General features: G+C 33.6%; 6 protein-coding genes and 1 non-coding gene across 7 annotated transcripts; 5 read left to right on the forward strand and 2 right to left on the reverse strand.

The window, feature by feature from the left end:
* Positions 1-1090: 1090 nt before the first annotated feature.
* TBLA0J01865 (uncharacterized protein) lies at positions 1091-1810 on the forward strand (the record flags this gene model as incomplete). The annotated part of the gene is made up of 1 exon (XM_004182653.1): positions 1091-1810. One exon carries the CDS (start codon positions 1091-1093, stop codon positions 1808-1810), a length of 720 nt encoding a protein of 239 aa, XP_004182701.1.
* Positions 1811-2374: 564 nt separating this feature from the next.
* Positions 2375-3787, reverse strand: DJP1 (Djp1p; the record flags this gene model as incomplete). The annotated part of the gene is made up of 1 exon (XM_004182654.1): positions 2375-3787. The coding sequence occupies one exon, from the start codon at positions 3785-3787 to the stop codon at positions 2375-2377; it is 1413 nt and encodes a 470-aa protein (XP_004182702.1).
* Positions 3788-4261: 474 nt separating this feature from the next.
* AIM21 (Aim21p) lies at positions 4262-7201 on the reverse strand (the record flags this gene model as incomplete). Its single annotated transcript, XM_004182655.1, has 1 exon — positions 4262-7201. The coding sequence occupies one exon, from the start codon at positions 7199-7201 to the stop codon at positions 4262-4264; it is 2940 nt and encodes a 979-aa protein (XP_004182703.1).
* Positions 7202-8598: 1397 nt separating this feature from the next.
* On the forward strand, positions 8599-11580 carry TBLA0J01890 (uncharacterized protein; the record flags this gene model as incomplete). The annotated part of the gene is made up of 1 exon (XM_004182656.1): positions 8599-11580. The coding sequence occupies one exon, from the start codon at positions 8599-8601 to the stop codon at positions 11578-11580; it is 2982 nt and encodes a 993-aa protein (XP_004182704.1).
* Positions 11581-12360: 780 nt separating this feature from the next.
* Positions 12361-18213, forward strand: TBLA0J01910 (uncharacterized protein; the record flags this gene model as incomplete). Its single annotated transcript, XM_004182657.1, has 1 exon — positions 12361-18213. One exon carries the CDS (start codon positions 12361-12363, stop codon positions 18211-18213), a length of 5853 nt encoding a protein of 1950 aa, XP_004182705.1.
* Positions 18214-18883: 670 nt separating this feature from the next.
* MPH1 (3'-5' DNA helicase) lies at positions 18884-22126 on the forward strand (the record flags this gene model as incomplete). Its single annotated transcript, XM_004182658.1, has 1 exon — positions 18884-22126. One exon carries the CDS (start codon positions 18884-18886, stop codon positions 22124-22126), a length of 3243 nt encoding a protein of 1080 aa, XP_004182706.1.
* A 1287-nt stretch (positions 22127-23413) lies between these two features.
* On the forward strand, positions 23414-23486 carry TBLA0Jtrna10T. Its single transcript has one exon. It is a non-coding gene; the product is annotated as a tRNA-Thr (tRNA).
* Positions 23487-25657: the final 2171 nt, after the last annotated feature.

Genomic DNA, 25657 nt, shown 5'->3' on the forward strand with positions numbered 1-25657 from the left:
GCATTCTTGAAATTCTGAATGGAAAAAGAATTGAAAAATTGAAATCTGAAAAATTCAAATGGGAAAAGGTCATCGCTTTTCGAATGCCACAAAAGACAAAGGATATACAAGAGTATGCATGGGGTGTGAATTCATACCATGAATGTAGATAGTTTGATAGTCTATTGTTCTCAATATAGATAACTACAAAAATAGATCCTCTGCAAAAGTTGCCACAAGGGATAGCATGCGGCTTAAAGAGGAGAGAACGACGGAGAAGTTTCCCTTTGAAGCAGCGATAGCAGACGGCCAGCCATACTGCTAAACTCTTTCTTTCTTTACTGCCAGACTATCTACTCTCCAATCTTACTAGAACCTTCTTGCATTCAATCTTCACTATAATCTTCACTATAATCTTGCTATTCACTCTTGCTGTTTACTCTTGCATCAATTAATCCACCCAACAAACCCACCAACACACACATAAACACATCCGGGTATTGATACCGTTTGCGGTAGAGTGATTGCCACCTGGCGGGTGTACGGGAGTCACATTTGCTGCGGGGATCTCTGTGGATCTCGGCCCAGTTCTGCCCGTATCTGTCTGTACCCGCTCCTTATTGCCGTTTGCGGTCCTTGGCTGTAGAAGTGATATGCCTATTGCCATGCTTCTAGTGTACGCTTATTTGTTCATCGGGAGTGTCAGATTTGCTATTACCCAACAATTCTATGCCGCCAATTGCCTGGTTTACTCTCTTGGTGGAGGGCATTTTTCTTTTTTGCCATTGCAATATGGTCTCCACACACTACATTCTATTGCTGCCACCACTACTACTGTCAACCCATCATCTAGAACCTCCTATCAACAATCAACAGTCAACAAGTAAACTGTCAACAAGCAATCCAACATTGCTAGTTTCTTTGTATTTTTGCCCAATTGTATTTTATTCTTATGTGGGTGCCATGCCAATTGTCTCCCATCTCTCATATATAAGGGTCCGGATACTCCAAGTAATATTCATTTCTCTCTCAGTTTTCAATTACAAAGAAACCAGAATCAAATCAATTCACACTCTCTCAAATATCTTCCACCAATCCAACTATTTTAATAATGTCTTTCGCTAAATTCTTCGTTGCTGCCGCTGCTATTGCCTCCACTGCCTTCGCTGTCTCTGAATCTGATGCCGCTGAAATCAACGTTGTTGTTCAAGACATCAATGATCACTTAACTGACTATGCTGGTTTGGTTGGTAACCCAGATATCACCATTCCAGACTCCGTCATGAAGGTTTACGCTGCTTACGCTTCTGGTAACAAGGACTACACCACCATGTACGACCAATTGGACATGAACCAAGTTAACTCTTTGATCTCTGCTTTACCATGGTACTCTTCCAGATTGGAACCACAATTGGCTACCATCAACGGTGGTAAGGCTGCCGAAGCTTCTTCTAAGGCCCCAGAAACCACTTCTACCAAGGCCCCAGAAACCTCTTCCAAGGCTCCAGAAACCACCAAGACTGAATCCAAGACTGAATCTTCCAAGGCTCCAGAAACTACCAAGACTGAATCCAAGACTGAATCTTCCAAGGCTCCAGAAACTACCAAGACTGAATCCAAGACTGAATCTAAGGCCTCCACTACCAAGGCTGAAACTACTTCCAAGGCTACCACTCAAGCTACTTCCGCCAAGTCTTCTGTTGATGCTGTCTCTCAAATTACTGACGGTCAAATCCAAGCTACCATCTCTCAACAAACCAGTAACGGTGCTGGTAAGGTCGCTGCCGGTATGGGTGCTGGTGTCTTAGCTGTCGCTGCTATGTTGATCTAAGAAACTTTCAATTATCCTTCCTTCCCTCTCCCATTTTTATCTCATAATTGATTTTTTCTTATAGGCTGGCCTTACTCATTATACAAGATTTTAAACTTTTATTACGCATTATTAAATTTTTGATGATTTGATTTTCTTATACACATTTTTCCCTTTCAAAAGAAGTACTACAATATAATAAATAGTTTGTATATTACATGAAGTTCGTTTATAAATATATATTTAATTGTAATTATTTTTTTTATGCAGTGAAAAATTTTTTAATTCCCTTTATTCTATACTACCCCTCAAATTCTCTAATGTCACCCCGCATTTTCTCGTTGTTTCTTTTTGTACCACACTGAAAAAAGGGTTTGCATTTTGGCCCAGAATCCTTTATTGCCGTGCCCCCGTTTCCCATCGAGGCGGTTTGGGAAACATATCGGAAACCACAGGGAAACACATATAATACTACAAAAAATTATGCTTGTTATATAAATATTTTTTTATGGATTTATTTACTTTTAAAAAAAATTGTTGCAATCACCCTCCAAAAGTATTTACATCCGTATATCACAGCACACCCTATTTATTAGCATGTGCAGGCTTACTATGCTTTTTAATAGCTTCTGCTACAAATTCTTCAAATACATGAGCTTCTTCTTCTTCAGCTTTAGTTCTCACAGTATTTTGGAATACTTTACCCAATAATTTCAAACTTTCTGCTCTTTTAAATTGGCTATTTAAATCAAGACTCTCATCATACAACACTTTATCACATACTTTCCTTAATATCCCTGTGATTTCAAATTTAGTGGCATGCCATGCAGCCCATAGCACTTTCCCCATTAATATTTGCTCTTTTTTAGAAACTTCCTCCATTGTAGGCTTAATTCTCTCTTTACCATCTTTACCAATTATAGGTACTTCACTTTGATTTTCTTCTTTCATCTTCTCTAATTCTTTTAATGTATTTTGTGCATCTAAAGCAGCACTCACTGTACGAACACCATCCATAAATAACCCACCTTTGGCCTTGATAGATTGGAAAACACTACCAATGCCAAACATCTTTTGTTTAGAAATATAAATTCGAGATCTTTCAACATATATGTCCCCAATTGTATGCAATATTTCTTGTCCAAATGATTCCATCTTTAAAATATTAGCTTCTGCTTCAAATTTTTTGACGAACGAGATTTTACACTCGTCATCATATACACTTTCAGTTAAAATAGATAATTTCTCGATCAAATTTTGACTTAATTTATTTACCTTTTCTTGTGTTTGTAATCGATTTTCTTCCTCAAATTCTTCTTGTTTAGTTTTTTTCCTTTCTTCTTCAACTTCCGATTTATCTACATTCGAAGAAGAACATTCTAGCGTACTACCATGAAGTAATTTTTCATCACTACTATGATTGGTAGAATTAGTATCTGTGTTTGGTCTTGTGCTAGATTTTGAAAGTTCAGGATGGAAGATATCACCATGAACTTCTTCTTTATAGTTATTGCCACTATAACTACCACCACCAGTACTACTTTGATTTGTTGATTTCTTATCTAATTTAGAATCTTTTTCTTTATCTGCTGTATTTTCCGAACTCTCTTGTCCTTCTTTTCTTGCCTTTTCTCTTTCCTCTTCTGCACTTAATTCTTCTTGTTTTTGAATATTTTTCATTAGACTTAATTCACCAATATATGATTCAAATGCATCGCCACCAAATATAACTGAAAATAAGTCTCCTGCATCTTCAAACCCTTCCTTTGGTATAGCTTGTTCTTTACCAAATTGATCATAGTTATTTCTCAAATGCTCATCACTCAACACTTGGTAAGCTTCAGAGATTTGTTGAAACCTTTCTGTAGCTGTAGGATCATTTGGATTTTTATCAGGGTGTTCTTTTATAGATTTCTTTCTATAGGCTTTTTTAATTTCTGCTTGAGTAGCAGTTGGTGTTATCCCAAGGATATCATAATAAGTCGTGTCTACCACCATAGCTATCGTGTTTTATATGAATTATTATGCAAATTTTTTTATATATATATGGTGGAAATTCAACAAATATCTTAATTTCTATATCCAATTAATAATTACAGCCAAAAAAAAATAAAAAAAATTATTACTCTTTTTATTTTTTTTTAAAGCCTCTCTTTGATAGGCGTTTTTTTTTAATATCTTCAGCGGGACCGTATTTTTTTAATTCTTAATCGGGAATCTTAGCGAATAGCACATATTAAGATCTTCAATTGCGCGTCTACTCTAAAATGAAATATAGGCCTTGGGACACAGACATGTTTCAGGTAGGAATAATATCTAAAATTTAGTGAATAAACATAGGCAAACTAATATTATAAAATATTAAATGATGTAAAAGAATAAGGAAATAATAATAATCGAGAACAAGAGTAATAACACAAAAGAAAAACACGTTATACATGCATATATATGTATATATTATGTAAAGACTAATTACAAATGATCCTCCATTTCATTGAGTAAATTTTCTAGGTTTTGATCACTTTTCATAAACTCAGCTTCCATTTGCTTTTCAACTGTTTTTTCTAATTCACTTTCAAATCTTTCTGCAATACCTTGTTGATCTCTGGAATCGACCGCATCCAATACTGAAAGATTCTCTTCTGATATCAATGAATCTCTAGCTTCTTCCGCTTGACTTATAACTTTTTGTAATCTACTTGTTAAATCGTTTGTTACATTATCCTTCTCCCCAGCAACTTGATCATCATCTACTTGTGTTTTATTATTATTTGCAGTCTCAAATTTCTCATTTAAAATAGGTTTTTTTGCTGTAGGATTCATAGTCTGGTTATCGATGATGGTAAATTGTTCATCTTCAATATTATGCTTCGAAATTTCAACTTCATCTTCCTGAATTTTTTCAGACAAATCACTTTTTGCATATGGTTCTTGTTTTGAGTTATCAATAGAATTCGAAGTTTTTTCAATATTAGTTGAAGCCAACGATTCATCTTCAATAGAAGCTTCTAATGGAGGATTTTTAACCGCTAAGGGCTTAGCAATAGTAATCTGTTCAGTAGCTTCCTCTATATTAGAAGGCTCAATTGTTGTAGGCTCTGACTTACTTCTTGGCCAAGTAACTTTCCAAGTAGAAAACACTTGAATTTCATTTGTATTATTTTCAACGACAACTTTCTCAATTTGTGCCACATTAGTTGGTAGTTTACGACCACGTGGCCCTTTGGCTCTACGCTTAGTCAATGTAACTGTTGAGTCAGTTTTAGGTGATTCATCTTGTGTAGCGATTGAAGTGCCAGCATTTTCAGATGCAGGCGCTAATTTTTTGCTTAATGCTGGTGGCAAGTTTTGAGGAGTCATACCTGGAAGGGCAAATAGACCGTTTAAATTATTTGCAAATTGAGCTTTTGCGCCAGTAAATTTATTAACCGGTGACCTACTAGCTTCTTTACGATCAGGTGCCACTTCATTACTTATCTCATTAATAGCAGGCTTTTCGTCAGTGTCATCAATTTCTTGCAATGTCTTTCTCTTTAGCATTTCATGTAAGGCAGCAATCTTTGATGATGGCTTTTTTGGTGGTGGTGGAGGACCTTTCTTCTTTGGTTTCACAACTTCAGACTTATCAGATTTAGGTTCTAGCCTATTAGTTGTAGTTGGAATTTCTTCACCTACATTTTCTGCCTTTAGGGTAGATTCTGTTACTACTTCTTCCTTTGGTTCTAGTTTCGAAATTTCGATGACTTTTGGCTCGTCTTTAAGTTCCTCCCTTTTTACAGCTTTTGGCGATTCTACTCCGTCATCCTTATTTTTTTCCTCAAGTTTTACTTCTAACTCTTCTGAACTTGCACTTGCCTTTGGTTGAGATTCTTTCTTCACGTCAATTTCTAAACCGTTATCTAATTCAGAGTTTTTTGACTGGGTAAAACGATGGGATGGTCTAGATGGTACATCGGGGATACTATCTCCAATAGTACTTTTAGATTCATTTGATATCTTATCTGTTTCAAGATTTGCTTCTTCATTCTCTGGAATTGACATCTCATTCTGAACTTCTGCCTTTTGAAATTCTGTTAACTTGGGGGTCAAGTCTTCATCAGTAGAATTTTCCTTGGTAGAATTTGCCGCTTCAACTTTCTCAGACACATTTTTTTCAATATTCTCTTCCATATTAGGCATTTCTGTTTCTACTAGTTCATTTTTCAACTGGTCAATTGCAATTTGTTCATCCAGCGATTCGTTTGTCTCTAATTTTTCACGTCCTACATTTTCAGGCTTTGTTGTATCCTCATGCTTTTCATGCTTAGTTAACTTAGATTTCAAAGCGCTTATAATTAGGTCGTCTTCAGTTGGCTTATCTTCTATAGTATTTTCAACATCTGAGGCTGGCTTTTGCATTTTCGTTAACTTACCTTTTAACTGTTCAATTATTAAGTTACCTTCCATTGGATTAACGTTTTCTGATATTTGATGTGTAGAACCAGATGATTCATTAACTGTTTTATTCAATTTCTGGAACCCTGATTCTGGTGTATTAAGTTTAACTGGACTTTTTGGTCTCGTAGGGATAACTGGTTCCTGAACTTTTTCTGCAACTGACTCTTCTAGTTCTTCAGTGGAAATAACTGATGTATTTTCTCTTTTTGGTCTCTGAGGAATATAGGGTTCTTTAATTTGGTTATGTAATTCAGATTGAGCTGCTTTTTCTTCGATTGGTATTTGGCGTTCTATTTCAGAAACTACAGTTGTTGATTCCCTTGAGGGTCTTGATGGAATATGTGGAGTTTCTATTTCAATATTTGTGTCAGGATCCATAGTGTTCGAATCTGAAGTTGTCTTTGGTCTTCTAGGAATAGTACGCTCAGGAATAGAAGTTGGCTCAGTTTCTGAAACTGTTTGCTTAGGCCTTTGAGGAACAACTGGCTCTTTAGCTAGAATTGGTTCCACTTCTGTTATTGCGTGCTTAGGCCTACTGGGTACAATTGGTTCGGTTTCTGGGCTAATATCGCCTGTCTGTTTCCTTTGAATATTTGTTTCCTTTAATTTCTGACTATCGTTATCGACTAAAATATCCAAGTCTTTAGTAGACATTTTTTTTGCTGGCCTAGTAGCTGGTAGTTTTGGAGATAATGAACGATTTCTTTGTTGCTCTGGCTCTAAATCTGCTGAGGTTTTGGATCTATTAACAGGCCTGCCTTTTGGTAAAGATGGATGTGGTTCCACATTATCTCCCGATTTAGCTTCTGATACTGGTATAGAAGCTAGCGTTTGTCTCTTATGTGGACGACTTGTAGGTATGACTGGGACTGAATCTATACCATCATTAGGGGTAGGTGCCGGAGTTTTTAGCTCATCTGGTATTGGCAATGTATTTGATTGATTTAATGGTGTGCCGTCTTGTTCAGATGACATATTGAAGTTTAAACTTTGAATCAGTTTTAAAATTTGTTAGATATGTATTGGAAGATCTATTGCAAAATTGATTTCAATGGAAGGGAGAAAAAAGGTCGCGAGGCTAAGTTTCTTTATATTATTAAGGTTTTATCTTTTTTTTCTGTAGAGTTTTGCTAATTGTCACTTATTCGCTCTTATCCCTACTTTCCCTTCTTGAATCTGGCATCCGAGGGAATTATAGCCGGCTATTTTCTAAATAGTGAAAAAAAATGAACCGCCAAAGACTTCGTTAATTTGCATATTTATTTTACTATAATAAGATACAGGCAATGCTACTCAATAAAAAATATCTTGTTAAAACTTGTGACCAAACTATTTTCGGAGGCCTATGCGACTACAAATTATCTCAACATTTGTGCGTGATTTGGCACACAGAGTAATTAAATAGATAACATAAACAAGATATGATCTAACTAGATATAATACGCTATATGATATTATGATCGTGACTTAGATCAGCTACTATTCCATTTAGCTTATTGTCTGAACAATAAATATTTTAAAATAATTTTGTTCAATATATAAGTGATTATTGTAGATATTTGACAGAAAGCCACAGCGTGCTATTTACCCGGAATTGTTAATCTATATAATAATTTTAATTGGTTATAGCTACAATGGGAAATTATAAATTTCAAAGTCGATATTGATGCCAAATAGGTTTAATAATAAGTACTTGTGCTAAAATGGCCTTAAATTCATCATAGGAATAACTTGACCAGGCGATTTTGGATGGTCAAATTTAAACATTTTATTCCCTAATATGAATGCTAGCTATTATCCTGATTTGGAAATTCGCCTTCTTTAATGTACCTTATTTCATTTACCAAACTCCGAGAAAAGGCAACAATTTCAATACAAATATATCCTCTTCTCCTCTTTGGAATGTAAAAAAAAATTCCCAGAAATGATTTCTATTTTTTAAGAGACTAATTTGAGTATGTTTCTTGCTCATAAATTTACTTTCCCTTTAACTCATATAGAGAGGTGTATTAATTTATAGAGGAATCTTAAGTGGAACGAATTTTGGAAATCAAACTAGTATCTATCCTTAAATTAAATAAAAAATTAAGGGTGGCTCTGGAACCCATCTCCACTACCATTAGGGACCTTAAAATTCACTTGTGTGGGAAAGCTGATTTACGTTCAGTTATGTTTTGAAATAGCAAGAGTAATTCTTATAAAAGATAATTTTTAGTTTATTCTGGAATTTCATTTGTCTTCCATTAACATAATGATAATTTTTTTTCTTTATCATTTATTTGTTTTTTCTGTTGATTAGTCTTTTATAACTAAAAAAGAAATCAGTAACAGACATATCAGTCAAAGCAACTCTCTTATAAGTATAAATATTTATGTTTGGACGAAAATTTAGTTTCAGAAAAAAATCCAAGAATTCATCCAATGATGAAATTAAAAATAATGATGTAAATCCAAGAGAACCTAGACATAGTATTTTTAGAAGAAGAAGTAAAACCTCGTCTAAAGATGAAAAGATATCGAGCGATTCGATAACAAAGCCTAATCCACGAGCCACCTCTAATTCAAGTTCGTTTGTTCCACCAAGCACAAGAGCTGTATCATTGAATGGACAACAAATTATACCACCAATAATTGAAGGCCCACCAGCGCTAGATGGACAACCTACGTATTACATTCCGGCACATACTGCTTCTATATCTGGACTAACTAATAGTGCTACTGGTATTACTCCCATAACATACGTGTGCAGCACTCCTATTCAAACTAGAAACTCATCAATCCAATATAATCCTAATAGAGGCTCTTGGGGATATCCTTCGTCGGTCATAGGAGACTTTCATTTTGATCCAAGAAGGAAGTCTGAAGCATATGAGCCTCGTCGACGTTCTAACTTTTTAGCCAACCAATACGATAGAGATCGAAGAAATATTATTTTAAGTTGTTTCAGCAAACCTAATTCAAAGACCTTTGAAGCACCCAACAAATATATTACACATGTTAGAATCACGGAAGACCCAAATTATCCAAATATTAGACCTCCGCATGACTTAGGAGTTGAATATAGAAAAAACCGAATAATAATTATAAGTACAAAGCCATATGATAAAAAAATAGTAGAAGTACATAAGGCTAAAGAAATCCAATCTGGAGTTTTCCGAATTGGTAGAACTTGGAAATTAGCTGAATTAACTTCAATTGAAAAAGATGTCGACTCAGAAAATAGATTTATTTGTAGATTGTCTAAAAATTATCATTGGCAAACAAATAGTTCAAGAGAACGCACAATATTTGTTAAATCTCTAGTAAACATTTATATGCAGGCATTTGATGGCCATGTGCCTGAATTAATAAATTGGGATCTTTCCACATTTTATTTAGACGAACGAACATACCAAAAAGCTCTGATCAAAGGGGGTAGTGATAGTAATTATTCTTCAACTAACTCTACCATCCAACCTTCCAAAAATAGTTCTCCAATAATGAAAAAGACAACTCCACTAATTATTAAGAAAAATTCTCCAAGGGCAACTCCAAGTATTATGCACTCAGTAAACGAATCATCTAATTTAAAAAACCCTATTCCCTCGGCATATATACCTAATTCAAACAGTTCTAGTAGCGGGAGTAATTATATCAAACACCTACAAGACTCTGAGAGTCCTACTGATACTAACCAGCATGACTCGTTATCTTCATATAGTTTCCTTCCAAGTGCTACTACTACGACTACTAATGAGGCTCAAATAAATAGATCAAGAATACCATCTTCTATTGATCCGCTGCTAACCAATTCTGTTGAAAATACCGTTTTAGAGAATGATGATGGTGATGATGGTGACGAAAATGATGCTAGAAATCTTGATATACCTCGATATACCGCAAAAGTTGCTTCTCAAAAGGAGATTACAGGTTATAGATCATTAGGACTAATAGATAAAACTAGTAAACAGAAAGAAAATGACAAGAAGTTAGACACTTTTAAGGAAGCCATTGAATTAGAAGAATGTAAAAAGAAACTTGCCACCTTAAAATTGATGCAAAAACAGGAAGAACTTGAAATTGCCAGAAAAACCAAACAAATTGAAATGATGGCAAAGAGAAAAAAACAAAATGATCCCAAGGACAAAAAGAGTCTAGAAGAAGAATTTATAGCTCAACAAAAACTTCGAATACAGGAAAAAAAATTTGAAGAAGAATTGAAAAAATATCAAGAGCAAATCAATAAAAAAAAACTTACTAACCTAAAACGAATTGATCGTATAAAGAAAAAAGAAGCCAATATTGAAAAGGACCGAAAGCTTGCTAAGTTAGGGAAAGAGAAGCCTCAAAAGCATGAAGAGACAAAATTAAAAGAAAAAAAGTTGACATATAATGCTCAACAAGAAAGGAAAAAAAAAGAAGAATTACTTAAACAACAAATTGAGATCGAACGACTAAAGCTTGAAAAACAAAATGTTATTGAAAAACAATTAATAGAGGCAGAAAAAAGAATTGAGCTAGGTAACATAAAAAAAGCCAATATTTCTCCGGATATTTATTATGATGTTTATGAAAAGCCAGAATCTTTAATCGGAAATGAAGACTTTTCTAACGAAGAACAATCAATAAATAATACTGATGGGATGGAATATATACCTGGAGGACAATCTGAAGAAAGAGATGCTTTAAGAGACTACCGTTCAGTGGGTACTTCTGATTGTGACGATGAAGATGAAACAACTGAAGAAAATTATGTATCACCAACCAATACATTACCTGCAAGCTCCTTAGGAAGATCTCCATCCGTCCAAAAGAGAAAATCCAAAAGTATTGACACAAATAGTATTCCCTTGAGTCATGTCAACACTGCAGAATACCTGTTAAATGGAGAAGTTGTTGAAAGTAAAAAATCTTTCCATAATCTCAGATCTATTGATAATTCTATCTCCAGTACTAAAAATGGAAGGAAATATGACGAAGAAATAGCAGAGGGCGATCCCTACAACAAAGATAATGATTATTTCTCAACTAGTAGAAGATATGGCACCAATAAAGAGTATTTATATGATCTTAAAACCGATGGGAAACCTTGTAAACTGGGAGATACGCGCCACCCCCAAAGTACAGCTGCTAATGATATTAACATGCTCATGAAACAAGATCTTTCACCTGACCCATCAATATCTGATGTAAATGAGGAAGTAATGAACCAATTAGCTAATGACTTGAACAATAACGACAAGTCTAGCTCTGTTCTTCTTTCCAGAGCCCTTTTCCAACAGGCAAAAAATGAACACTCTAAATCCAACACTAGCATGTCCACTTTGAAAGACCTCCAAGCTACTTTTCGCAAAAAACAGTCTCAGAGAGCATAATAACATAATAGCACAGTAATATAATAATCTGCCCTCATATCCGCCCATATATTTTCCAAATCAAGTATATCCGACGGATATACCTTTCGGGCCATCTGTTCACCCTACAGGCTATCTCCGACGGCAATCTCATAATTCCGGTCTCCCTACAGAACATTCTGGAGAAGGCATCGCAAAACCACGGAGTCACAAAGGAACCACGGCACATGCACAGCCGGTTGCGTTTAGGGGGTAGTCGGCCTATAAGTAAAAAGGCTTTCCACGGACTGCCAGGAGAATTTGTCAGGGTTATTAGAAGTGGCAAATAGGACAAGATTCCCAGTATTAGAATGCGGGATCGAAACCGTTTAAAGGGGGATTTGCAGAAATAGGACTTTTTTTCTTGTTATTTTTAGAAAAGCTATATCTTAGATAATGGAGATAATATTTGTTAGATTTATTATATTGTATTATATATGTATATATATATATATATATATATATGTATGTATTTGAATGCCAAAGGACTCCCTTATCCGAAATTTCTTTTGTCTATTGTCTTATATTTCAAAAAATTTAAATTGCACTAAGGAAAGGAAGATACTCCACTATACACTAAGATATAAATAAACTTCTCATAATTTTAAGAAAAACAACATTATATATATATATATAAATATCTTTCTATTAATATCCATTGTTTTATTTTATTAAAAAGATTTCACCAATAGGATAAGTAATATTATTGATATAATATACTTTAAATAATAAAAAACAGACAAATATACCGTACAGTTAACAATGGTTAGCGTCAACTCTCCGTTCAAAAGAAAATCTAGGGAAAACAAATCCCAAGATACTGCTGATTCAACCAATTCGGAGCGTAGATATGCCTTTTTCAATCGAAGAAGCGCCTCTTCTAATAATGCAAACACTACTTCGAATACACATGCTGATTTGATTCCAAAGAATGCTATTTCTAATCCTGTGCTTCAGTCATTACCAAATTCTACACAACAAATGAAATTATTGCCAGCAGGTCCAGACAATTTAGCAATGAATACCCAACACTCTATACCACCGATCATGAGTAATCACCCATTAAATAAAACACCAAACTTTAATACTTCCCAGCAACAATTTGTTACTCCTGTATCTACTAATAACAACCCCGCAATGAGATTTTCAAATGCAGAATCACAATCTATGGCGTTTAGAACAAGTACGAATACTAACGCATCGGTAATGACTGGAAGTGCATCATCTACAAAACCAATTAATAATCGATATTCGGGTATATCCACTACCAATAATATTGGTAATGAGGTTACTGGAAGTGCCTGTAATACTACCCCTCTCACTCATATCAACTCTTCAAATTCTTCTACCCCAAAAAGAAGTCCAATTAATCAAACGAATAAATCAACAATTAATACGTCTACTACAGGCCCTACCCCACCCGTTTCAGGCCAAAATTATTCTCATTCAAGAGTTATATCAAATACATCTTCACAAAGTTCTACTACGAATTTCCTTGCCGAACAATATGAAAGAGATAGGAAGAATATTATTCTAACATGTTTTAGCAAACCAAACCCAAATACTTTTGAACCTCCCGATAACTACATTACTCATGTAAGAATAACTGAAGATTCTAAATACCAAAATTCAAGACCTCCATTAGATTCAAATTTGAAAAATAAAAAACAGAGAATGCTAATAATGAGTGCAAAGGCTCAAGATAAAGGAGTAGTTTTATTACATAAAGCAAAAGAAAGTCAGCCTGGCTATTTCCAAATTGGAAGAACTTGGAATTTAAAAGAATTAACTTCCTTAGAGAGAGACCCTGAGATAGAAACCGGATTTATTTGTCATTTGGGGAAACCTTACTATTGGAAAACTAGATCTACAAAAGAAAGAACAGTTTTTGTTAAATCAATTGTGAATGTTTACATGCAAGCTTTTGATGGCCGTGTACCACAATTAATCAATTGGAATTTAAGAATCTTCCATTTAGATGAGAATAGCTATCAAAGAGCAATGAGAACACGGGAAAATAAAAACATTAACAATGATAGCAGAATTTCTATGGGGCAAAGTTCACTGATGACTCCGCAACGGTCTTCACAGTTTAATCTTTCTCATAATTCACCACCATTAAATTCACCACTTTCAATTCCTAATAATATAATGACAAGTCCAGTTAACAATAGGATAAGTACTGTACCAACACCGCCTACTTCCCCTTTACCATTTTCAGTGTCCACTCCAAATTTCTCAAATAAAATAGATACTACCTATTCTCCCCAATACCTCAACCGGGCAACTACTTCAAATTGTAATAGAAATCAATTTCAACAATTTTATAACAATAATGATAATACTACTTCAAGTCCACCTCCAAGAGGAAAGTCACCCACTACAGAATCTTCACAACAGTTGAATAATCTTAATAGCCCAATATCAAAGGAAACTTACTTTCCTTCACCAACACATGCCCCACCTTCTCCACCTTCGGCTCTACAACCTACTTCACCGCTTCAACATGAATCTCATAACCCGTTAAATTTCTGGTCTAGAAATAGTTCGAAACGTAGTTCAAGAGAATTTTTAAGAAGCTCAAATTCAAATGTTAATTCAAATATAAATTTAATTTCAATTAATACCAAAGATACTACAACAAATTATGATCTTATGAAAAATATAGAACTTGATCAACAAAAGAAAAATTTGTATAACCATCAGCAAATGAGTGGAACAGAGCCTTATGAAATCCAACAACAAAACACTAATACATTAGATTCTATAAAAAAGAAACAATATCTTCAAGACTCAGATTTAGAAAATGCCAGAAATGAGCAAGAACTGAATAGACTTGCTTTAGCAAATCAAGAAATAGAGGAACAAAAGGCTCTCGCAAGAATTCACTCATCAAAACAACAGACACAACAAGACCATGATATGGGAAGACAAAAAAACGAAGCAGAAGAAAATGAAAGGTTAAGAGATATAGAAAATAAAGAAAGACAAAGGAGAGAAGAAGAGGAATTGGAGAGAATCAGAAGAGAAGAGGAAGAAAATAAAAGAATTCATCAAGAAAAGGAAATGATACAAAAAATTGAAAGAGAGAATCTCGAAAGAGAAAGAAGGAGAATTGAAACTGAAAGAATAGAAGAAGAAAAAAGACAACAACAGCAAATTGATTTTGAAAGAAAGCAAAGAGAGGATGTTGAATTAAGAAGAAAACAAGAAAAACAACTAGAACTTCAAAAAGAACAATTGCAACAGATTGAACAACAAAGAAAACACCAGCAATATATGGAACATCAGAAAAACGAGCAAGAAAATGTGACGGTGATTAAAAATAAGTTTATAAAAAGGAATACTCAACAGCAATTACATTCACAATTATTATCTAGTATCAATGACTATACTTCCAATAGTAATTCTACTGATAATGTTGTTCAAAAGGCTAATGATAGTACTTCCAAACTTCAAAACTTTTTGGATTCTACTGACCAAAGTCATATCACTTTAGTCGATGAGGATTTCAATTCTCCTCCAGATATCTCACTACCTAAAATTACTAATTCTTCTACCTTGAACAATAATTCCCTTATACCCAATACCTCTAATTTAGCATCTGGCAAAACATGCACAAGCATTTCTGGCCCAATTCCTTCTGAAGCCATAGTACAAGAACCTGCATTGCATCAAGCACCATTGAGAAGGATATCTCAGAAGAGAATAACCACTAATCTAGTAGAACCAAATGATGATCAATCTGGATCACCAGTTTTTCAAAAGACACCTGCAGTAAAGAAAGATGAAATGGCTCAGATCCAAGGTACTGCAAGAAATTCAGATGAACCAACACAGATGAATAACAATGATAATATGCTAGCTAATCTGAATTCGGTCCTGACTGAAAAAGTGGATTCAACTCCAGACAGTGATGAATTTGAATTTACAGACAACAGTGAATTACCCACACCTACTGATGATAAATCTTTTATCCAAACTGAACCATTACATCTAAAAAGGCGGTCATCTGATGACCAGCCAGAGAAGAGATCGTACACCCTTTCCCAAGTAAAATACCCCCCTACTCCTCCAAGCTCTGCTCTCCCTATTGCACCACTATCTAATTCTCCAGTTTTACAGGTAAACCAACAACAAATACCAGAAGTAAGAGGGAGGTGCCGTAAAATTGTTCACAAACCAAATAACCCGTTTGCTATTAGTGAAGAGGTTAACAATAACATTAGTATTCCAGAGGAACCAATAGGTTCAAATATACCATTCGGTTCAGATAACTCCCTTCACGAAGTAAGTAGTAACAATGATAGTATTTTTAGTGATGAAGTACTTCCTCACAGATTTCATAAGGTTTCTATTATTGAGGAAGAACAGCCAGATATCCCACAATTAGAAGCTTTAGAAAAAGAAAAAGGCACAACACTTTCCAAAGATATTCTAACAAGACCACCTCTAATTGATATTGATGATGATGAGATGAATGAAATTCTTGCTGACATTAATTGGGATGGGAAGGAAGACCCCGATGAGATGCTGGACAAGCTAGATCGAAAAATTGCGGATGAAAAGCATTCTCTGAATAACAATTTGATATCTTTAGAAGGATCTGGATCTACTCTCAAACCATATCAATTAGCGGTTACCAAAGAATGTGAAAAAATGGATCCAACAATATCTCTGTTTCTAATGGAAATGGGTAATGTAGCTGATGATATTGAATATATTGAACAGCAAAATAATGGGCTTCAAGTAGAAAGTGCAAATAAAAAAATGTTATGGAATACCCTTTCCCAACTCTTGAATAGTGTTTCGATGGATCAAGATACGTTATATGAACTTTTATCGAAACCAATTAGTGAGCATAATCTAGGTAGAATGGATAATCAACTAGAAAAGTTATTCAGTGCGTTAATTGCAATAAAAGGTGAAAAATCATCAGTTCATGATTATTTGGGTGGAATGTCTGCACTTCAACAAAGGCGACAAACATATGAAAAAGTTACCTCTGCATTTCTTATTAGAGTAGTTGATGAATTGACAAAAATGTTTAGTAATATAGAACATATGAAGAATACACAATTGACCAATATCTTATCTAGACTGCTAGTATTTTCTTCTTTGACAAGATTCTGCAAGGATGTATCCCCAAATTCATATGAAACAATTATGGAAAAATGGAATGAGACTGCTCATAATATTTACAGTGATGAGGGATCAAGATTATTAAATATTTTTGAGAAGAATAACAACCAAAGTTTTACAAATAATGAGTCAGAGAATATGGTTACTTTAGCTTCAATAAATAAATTCTTCGTTGATATTTTACAATATAAGAAGGGTAGCTTAGATTATTCAACAAAATTAAACGCTGCCCCTCCCGAACTGAATATAGTATTAGGAATATTAGATATCTTGGAAACAATCGAGAGAGAATGCATTGTATATCAAAACTTTTTGGATAACTTCTTCCACCTTTCTGATAACCGAGATTTCAGCAAATTTATTGCTCAATATCGTGATTTAAATTCACGGGTTGTTTCTTTGGAAGAAATCAAGACTATGGATTCAGATAGAAAATCGGCAACTTTAATTAATGAGTTAGTTTCCAAAGCTTTTCACAACACTATAACAGATATCAGCTCATATTTGGTCCATAGGATCAAGGAATTACCTTCAATTTCACCATCTTTGTTAATGTATTTACAAAGCAGATCAAAAGCTTTAGAGAATTCTAATCAAGAATATTTATTAGGAGCTACACAAAGATTAATAAATCAAATTAAACAAGCATGGCTTGACTTTGTAAAGGATGAGTCAATATTTATCGAACGTGCTTTTATCGATTATTCCGATATATCTGTGGCCCCATTTTTGTTAACCGTTATTGTGATAATGAAAAATACAGAAGAAATTTATAGTAGGACAAAACAATTAGTTTTAGGAAATGAATCACTAGAAAATGATGAAACGCTTTTATTAGTTCATAAGGGCTTCGAAAACTTAGGCATAGAAATCGTTCATTCATTGTCAAAGCCTTCTGATACTATTTCCCAGAATCCATCGGCAGATGTGAGTAAGAAATTACTATCATTAATATTAAACAGTAATTGGTTAATCAAAACTTTTGCATATGTGAATGTGAATGATGTTTTAAACCAGCCCTTGGTAGAAATCAAAATCACCTTTGATAACTATAAAGAATTATACGTTACACATAGATTAAGACAGACGATGCCTAAATTAACTTCGTTTGTTTCAGGTGCTCTTAATTTATTGAGAAATAATCGTAATAGAGGAACTCTCAATCCTGCACGTCGGGCAGCTTATAGTAAACAAAATTTGGATAATATGTTGTCTGGATATACACCTCAGGAAATTGATAATTTAATCTCAAAATTGCATCAACAAGTCGTTACAGACTTTAACATTTCCTCCAGCGATATAATTCAAGACACGCTGATTGAAAAAATTTGGTCCAGCTTGCAAGGTAGTACTGTTTCGTTATATTTACAATTGGCAACCTTAATGGAAAAAAATTATAGGGGCTCTATTTTACAATTCTCCAAAAATGACATTATCCTTTCCTTTGAAAAATATAGGAAACAGACCCAATAATTTAATATTATTTCGACAATATTTATTTTATTATTATATAACTCTTTTACTTAATCTTCAGTTTAATTTTTATATTTGAATTTTTAGTTATTCTATTTATTTTTTTGTCGCTAGATCCTCATAACTAGTTGTTAGGCTATCACAGTAGCACATTAAAACTAAAAGTTTGTAGAATAATTATATCTAAGCTACCTAATACACTCTATAAATAACTCTGTAAATTTTTGTGAAGCGTTCTACTGACTTTTTATTATATTAGATATAAAAAGATAATATTGTTTACTACGTATTAAGCAAACTTCACACAAGGGATTCTGTACGGTGCATTCTCTTTTTAGTGTCTTCCCGACCTTTTAAGAAAACCTGTAAAAGGAAGAGTAAATAAGGGACAAGCAACAAGGATTCCTATATAATAATCCATTCTGTATTAAATCCCTTTGGCTATAATTCTAAAATGCAAAATCTGTTGTCACCTGTATTTTTATTTATAGGTTATTTTTATTTATAGGTTATTTTTATTTGGGTTCATTCTCATAGTTGGATGAGCAGTTTTTGAGGCGCGTAGAAATAGTTTTTAAACGCGTAAGAACCTGTAATCTTAACATTATATAATCGGTCTGTATTATAAAGAGATCGAAAAAAGAACAAGGAAGCGGGTAAGAACAATGATATGGTGATGTCTACGAAGGATGGTGATTTAAGCGACTTTGATGATGATGAACTCAATTCACTGTATGAAAAAAATATTAACATGACTGTCAAAGAAACGGTGGTTAGAAGATCGTTACCTCAGCAAAGAAACTTGCAAGGTGAAATTCTCCCAGGACAAGCCCCATTTTATGAAGAAATCCAGAGGGATGTAACATTTGGACCTACACACCATATTCTAAGACAAGATGAATTAGATTTCTATATTTACCCTACAAATTTTGAACTGAGAGAATACCAGTTTAGTATTGTAAGAAGAGCACTTTTTGAAAATGTATTATGTGCAATTCCAACTGGTATGGGTAAAACTTTTATTGCAAGTACAGTCATGCTCAATTTTTTTAGATGGTCTAAAACAGGTAAAATTATTTTTACTGCTCCTACTAGACCCTTAGTAGCACAGCAAATCCAAGCTTGTTTAGGAATAACAGGTATACCTAGCGCCCAAACTGCTATTTTATTGGACAAGACTCGTAGGAATCGTGAAAGTATATGGAATTCGAAACGTGTTTTTTTCACAACTCCCCAAGTAGTTGAGAATGATTTGAAAAGAGGTGTTCTTAATCCAAAAGATATCATTTGTTTGGTAATTGATGAAGCACACAGAGGTACTGGTTCTTATGCATATGTTAATGTTGTAAAGTTTATTGACAGATTTAATTCCTCGTATCGTATTTTGGCACTTACTGCTACTCCTGGGACAGAACTGGCTTCTGTGCAAGAAGTAGTCAGCAATCTAGATATTTCGAAGATTGAAATTAGAACAGAAGATAGTTCAGATATCACAAGATACATGAAAAATAAAGAAAAGGTTAAAATTAACCTACCATTGTCATCAGATATAGAAGATATTATTGAAAAACTGGGAATGGCGATTACGCCTGTCCTTCAACAAGCAATTGGACTGGGTATTTATGAAGATTGCCCACCTTCTAAAATTAATGCATTTGTGGCACTTCAACAAAGTAAAAAAATAATATCTAACCCTGCTATTCCTGAAGGAATCAAATGGAGAAATTATTTTATTTTGCAATTACTAAATCATGTTGGACAAATGTTAAAACGTATAAAAATATACGGTATACGCCCCTTTTTTAATTACTTGGAAAATAAGCATTTAGAATTTACAACAAAGTATGAGTTGGGTAAATCTACAAATAAGTTAGCTGCAGGGTTTTATTATAACCCTATACTAAAAAGTTTAATGAAAGATTGTGAGAAGCTTATCGAAAATCCTCATTTTTTAGGTCATGAAAAAATGCAATGCATTAGAGATGAACTTATCAGTTTTTTTGAAGAAGTTGGGTCTTCATCAAGGGTTATCATTTTTACTGAGTTGAGGGAAAGTGCATTAGAAATTGTTAAATGCGTAGCTGGAATGAATAATGCTGATATTAGGCCTCACATTTTTATTGGACAAGCCAAAGGAAAGGAAGGCTTTGATGAAGTTGAATTCAATAGAAAGCATAAGCCAAAAGGCAGGAAGAAGGTAGATAGGTTGAAACGCCAAGAGGAAGTAGAAGAGGCAAAAAGAATTCAAGCTGAGCAAAAAGATCACGCAAAGCAGCTAAGAACTGCGAGTAGAACTGGTAGCTCTGAAGAGGCTCAAATCAACGGTATGAATCAGAAAAGACAAAAAGAAGTCATCTCACAATTTAAAAATGGTGATTATAATGTTTTGGTTTGTACATCTATTGGTGAAGAAGGTTTAGATATTGGCGAGGTTGACCTTATTATATGTTATGACACTACAAGCAGCCCTATAAAAAATATTCAGCGAATGGGAAGAACCGGTAGAAAAAGAGATGGTAAAATTATTCTATTATTTAGTAGTAATGAAGAAACTAAATTCGAAAAGGCTATGGAAGACTATGCAAGCCTTCAAAAACTTATTTCGCAAAATTATCTGAGCTATAAAGAGTCAGATCGTATCCTACCACCTAACATTAATCCTCAATGCTTAAAAAAGTTTATTAATATTAATGATGATGATAAAGCAGTTTTTGAAATGGAGGATTCTGAAGCTGTCATACAATATGCTACACAATGCATGCTGGACAAAGATCCCCCTAAGAAAAAGGGTAACAAAAAAACTAAATCAAAGGCAGCAAAAGCTACAAAAGCCACAAAAGCTACAAAAGCTACAAAAGCTACAAAAGCTACAAAAGCTACAAAAGCTACAAAAGCTACAAAAGCTATAAAAGCTATAAAAGCTACAAATGTGGATGAAAATCAAATGCATTCACCTCATGCAATTTCCAAAAAAGAGAAGAGGTTTTTCATGCCCGACAATGTTGAGCTAGGCATTGTTTCTGCTAGTGACCTTGTTAATAAATTTACTACCGATGAAAATGGTAAAAAACAAATAGTATCTTCAATAGAGCGAATACCTTTGTCTATATCTCCGATGACGGCTCTGGATAAAATAGAGAGAGATTCATTCGATAGCTTGTCTCCAACAAAATCAGAATTTGAATCTCAACAATTAGGAAATATTGAACCAAAGAGCTTAAAAGAAATATTAAGCGGTGACATTAAGCATATACCAGAAGACGCTATTTTAACTCAACAGACATCACCTCAAAAACTAATTAATAAGCATTCCCAGTCGACGGTAGAAAAATTGGCGCAACCTTATCCAACGTCAATTCATAACACCAGTATAATTGATAAAGGCAATTCCAAGAGTAATGATGCTTGTACTGTTAAACATACAGAGGATAGTATAATTATTGATTTGGAAGATACAGAATCAGAAATGGAAATAACACACGAAAATATTCCTCATGAATTTAAGGGCCAAGAATTATTTAAGCATGAATTTAATGAAACAGATGGATTAATCTCAAGCTCTGAAAGGGAATTCTTTAAAAGAAATTATTCATCAAAGGATATTGTTTTTATTGAACCTATCCCAGAATTTGGTAGCTTCACTAAAGTTAAAGAGGTTCCTCACAGTAATAGAGTTACCCATATTTTGCAACTTTTTGCAGGACTAAGAACTGGAGATAAATCAACTATAATCGGAATGAATAAAGTGCGGTGTATAGCAAAGGGTGTTGCTCATGGTACGGTAAGCTATAACGACGGTACTTCTTCTGTCATAGTTTCAAGAGATTCTGTTATGGACAATGATTCTACGCTAGACTTATCAAAAGAAGAGCTAAGTGAATTGCTAGATTCAGATGCATATTCAGATTTTTAATATTTATTTCAATATTTTTATAGACATTTACAGATATTAATAACTTGGAAGCATTGTTTTTTTTGTTAGCTTTTTTTCTTAACTGCACATGTAAATAGGAAAATTGAATATAGTTAAATACTCGCTCCAAACTAATTAATAATTTATAAAGCATATTTGGAAAGATAAGATATAAAAGTTTTATAATTGTTTTACTATATGTTAATGGGTATCTATTCTCCAATATTCGTTAAAACTAGGCTAATAATTTTATATTGGCAAGTGTTTATTGGGCTATAAATGTCGTGAGTTTTGAAATATGACGACTTAAATCTGTTGGGAAGTGTCTATATCAATTTTCTTTTTCTGCGAAATATTTTGTATCATATACTTACATTCTTTTTTGGGAAAGGCCAAGTTTTATTACTTAGAAAACCGGCTAATAAGGTTATTATATTGGCATAATTTAAGAAAAGTATTTCACTTTATGTCTATAAAATACTTATCTAAATTATTGGTACCGCTCATTTCTGTCAAGATATTAATATGCCAAGTTTCTTATAAATAGTTTGGCTAGGAATATAAATTTGGTTACAATTATTTTCAAAGCTTTAAGTGGTTAAAACCTACCCATGTAAATATAATATACTTTTCTAAATTTTTTGTTGTGGATATATTGTGAGTACTTCAGAAGTTTATGAAATTAATATAATAAGGCTAATGTTCTCAAGTATAAGTTCCAAGTGGTGCAATCATGCGAGTAAATGACAACGAATCAAATAATTACACAGTTATTCATTTATACAACTAAATGACTACAAGTCATAAAGTCGTATACTCATGCAATCAAGAAGTTGCGCAATGGTTTAATAGTTAATAAACTAATATTTAGAATATGAAGCTCTATTTGAAAACTACTGGAAGTTGAGAGAGTCTGAAATTATTTAATAGTGATGTTTTTTATGTAATATTGGATTACTTCTTTTACATGATTTATTAACATATGTTTTCATCTACAATATGCTTTTTAAATAGTAAAATAAAATAAATTACATTCATAAATGTTCTTTAGAACATTTCCCTTGCTTAACCAATACCCTAATTATGAACAAAACTAGGTATGTAAAAATTAAACACTTGGTAACAATGGGGTTTTAAGAAAACGTTAGAAAAATAATATTATTATTTTACCGCAGTTGGTGTTAGTAGTCTGTTTTTTTAATAGTGCTAGGGACCAAGTAGTTTATTCTTAAAATGTTGTAGATGATTATAAAGTCGATATCATCTACAATGAAAACAAGAAAAATAGCTTTCATGGCCAAGTTGGTAAGGCGCCACACTAGTAATGTGGAGATCATCAGTTCGACTCTGGTTGAAAGCAGTTTTTTGTTGGAACAGTTTTAAGCTTTGCTACTCCCAGTAGTATATCTTTTTACTGGGATTCAAGAGAGTTAGACATTGTTACACAGTGTTTAAGATGTAAGGACGATTACTTTATTTAGACATATATAGTAAATACTATAACTAAAAGGAATATATTTCTTAAATAGTGTTTTTCGATATAATAAGAAAAACACATTTTAAATAATAAGTCACGTGATAAAAAGTCTTTTACCACTTAATAGAAAATGGTATAATCATATTCCAGCACTTTTTGCTGCTAGTTTAATACTAACGGTTTATTAAAATATACAACTATATACCTGAGCCTATGTAAGTTAAATATTATTATTATTACGTTCCGATTTGTTCACTATACACTTCCATCTTTTGTATTTCGTCCTTTTTGTTTTCTGGTTCTTACCTCTTTGTTCTACCTTAACCCTCTAGTTTATTCTTTTTGCTTCAGCTTCTTAAATAGGATTTATGTTCATGATTCACTTAATTGTTAATCTACATGTTCATTCCGTTATCACGTGTATATGTTAGCATCCCTGAAGGGATCCTGGAGGGATTACCAAGTATCCGCATGGGCTTGAGCTAATCACGTGACTAGTGGAGTGGCCAACCACAAGTGGGACGCACTGTCACTAGTGGCTACAGATGTGTTAGCTACGTGTCTTTATTAAAAGAATGCAAGGGGCTATAGCCTAGGTGTCTACTTACCATAGTAGTGGACGAACAGATGCAAACGTGAGTCCAGGAGTAATGGAGAGAACTGGGAACTAATCGGTTCGGGATGTATTGGTTGGGCCACCAATGAGTAAAGGTGTATAAGAGGCAACTGTAGGTCGACGAAGGATCTTCTTGACTTCCAAGAGGAACAATTAACAATTGATAACTAGAGAGTTGGATAGGTTAATAGTTATATACCGGATCAATAAGAAGTTATTGTTCATTACATCCTAGTAAGTGATACTCCGGGTAACAGCTTATACCCGCTGAACCTAATATCCAGTGTAGTAAACCTTGCAATCCCGTGATAACGAGATGAACATGTAAATGAACAAGCAGATGAATCATGAGCATAAATTATATTTAATACTCTAAATCTAACAGAATAAACTAGAGGTTTAAGGTAAAAAAAAAAATAAGGAACAGAAAACAAAAAGTACGAAATACAAAACAGATGAAAGTATATAGTGATCAAGTCGGAACGTAATAGTATAATATTTAACTTACCTGGGCTCAGGTATATTAAATTAGCAGCAAAAGAAATGCGCCACTGAGAGTAACAGAGACTAAAATTTTTACATTTTTATATCGCATGATCTTGGACGTCACATGTTTCGTGTATTCTATGAAGCTCTGCTTGTTGCATGTCATCTTATCATACAAAGTTAGAAATTTTGAGGTTATAAAACTCGATTTTTCATAAGCTACTAAAAACACTAAAATATAGCTGTGATCACTTCAAAACATTTTTGCTAGGTTTCTAGCCCAGAACATTGACATATCTGGGGTTCTTATATTTTCATTGCTTTTATACTTTTCCTTAGCGTTAGTCTCATTCCAATTTTTGTTTTAATATTTGGAGTAGTAGTTCCGTCAATTGTATTAAACCATTCAATGTTATATGTCATTATTCCACAGTTTATATTAAGAAATAAAAAATATTAGCAGCTGGGCTGATTTTGTTTAGTAATTCTGTGTAAGGTGTATTAATCAGTTAATTAGTTATTATTATACGAGGTCTATAGTGATACGGACTAGTTAGCTGTAAAGGGCCCAGAGTCAACTGCAATAGTCCTCTCATGCAAATATTTACTGAATTATGTTTGAAGCATATAGAATCATTTTTGCTGTAACATGGCCTTAAATAACTAGGCTGATTTATTAAATGCTCTATATTATGTCCATACAAATTTAATAAATAGTTGCTCCTACCTATTTGATTCAAACCTTAAAATTTAGGAAAAGATATTCAAATAAACAATGACAAACTTTCAAGGAAAAAAATTACTATCTAGCACACACATCGGTAAAGGTATAAATTATAGCGATATAAAGAAATCATATGCCAGTAGTACTACCGAGTATATTTTTGCTTTTCGTTTCAGAGCTAAAAATATTATTACGTAAATCTGAGAATATGGAGTGTCACCTGTTCGG

This window comes from Henningerozyma blattae, chromosome 10 (genome assembly GCF_000315915.1).
Source record: "Henningerozyma blattae CBS 6284 chromosome 10, complete genome".
Taxonomy (NCBI): domain Eukaryota; kingdom Fungi; phylum Ascomycota; class Saccharomycetes; order Saccharomycetales; family Saccharomycetaceae; genus Henningerozyma; species Henningerozyma blattae.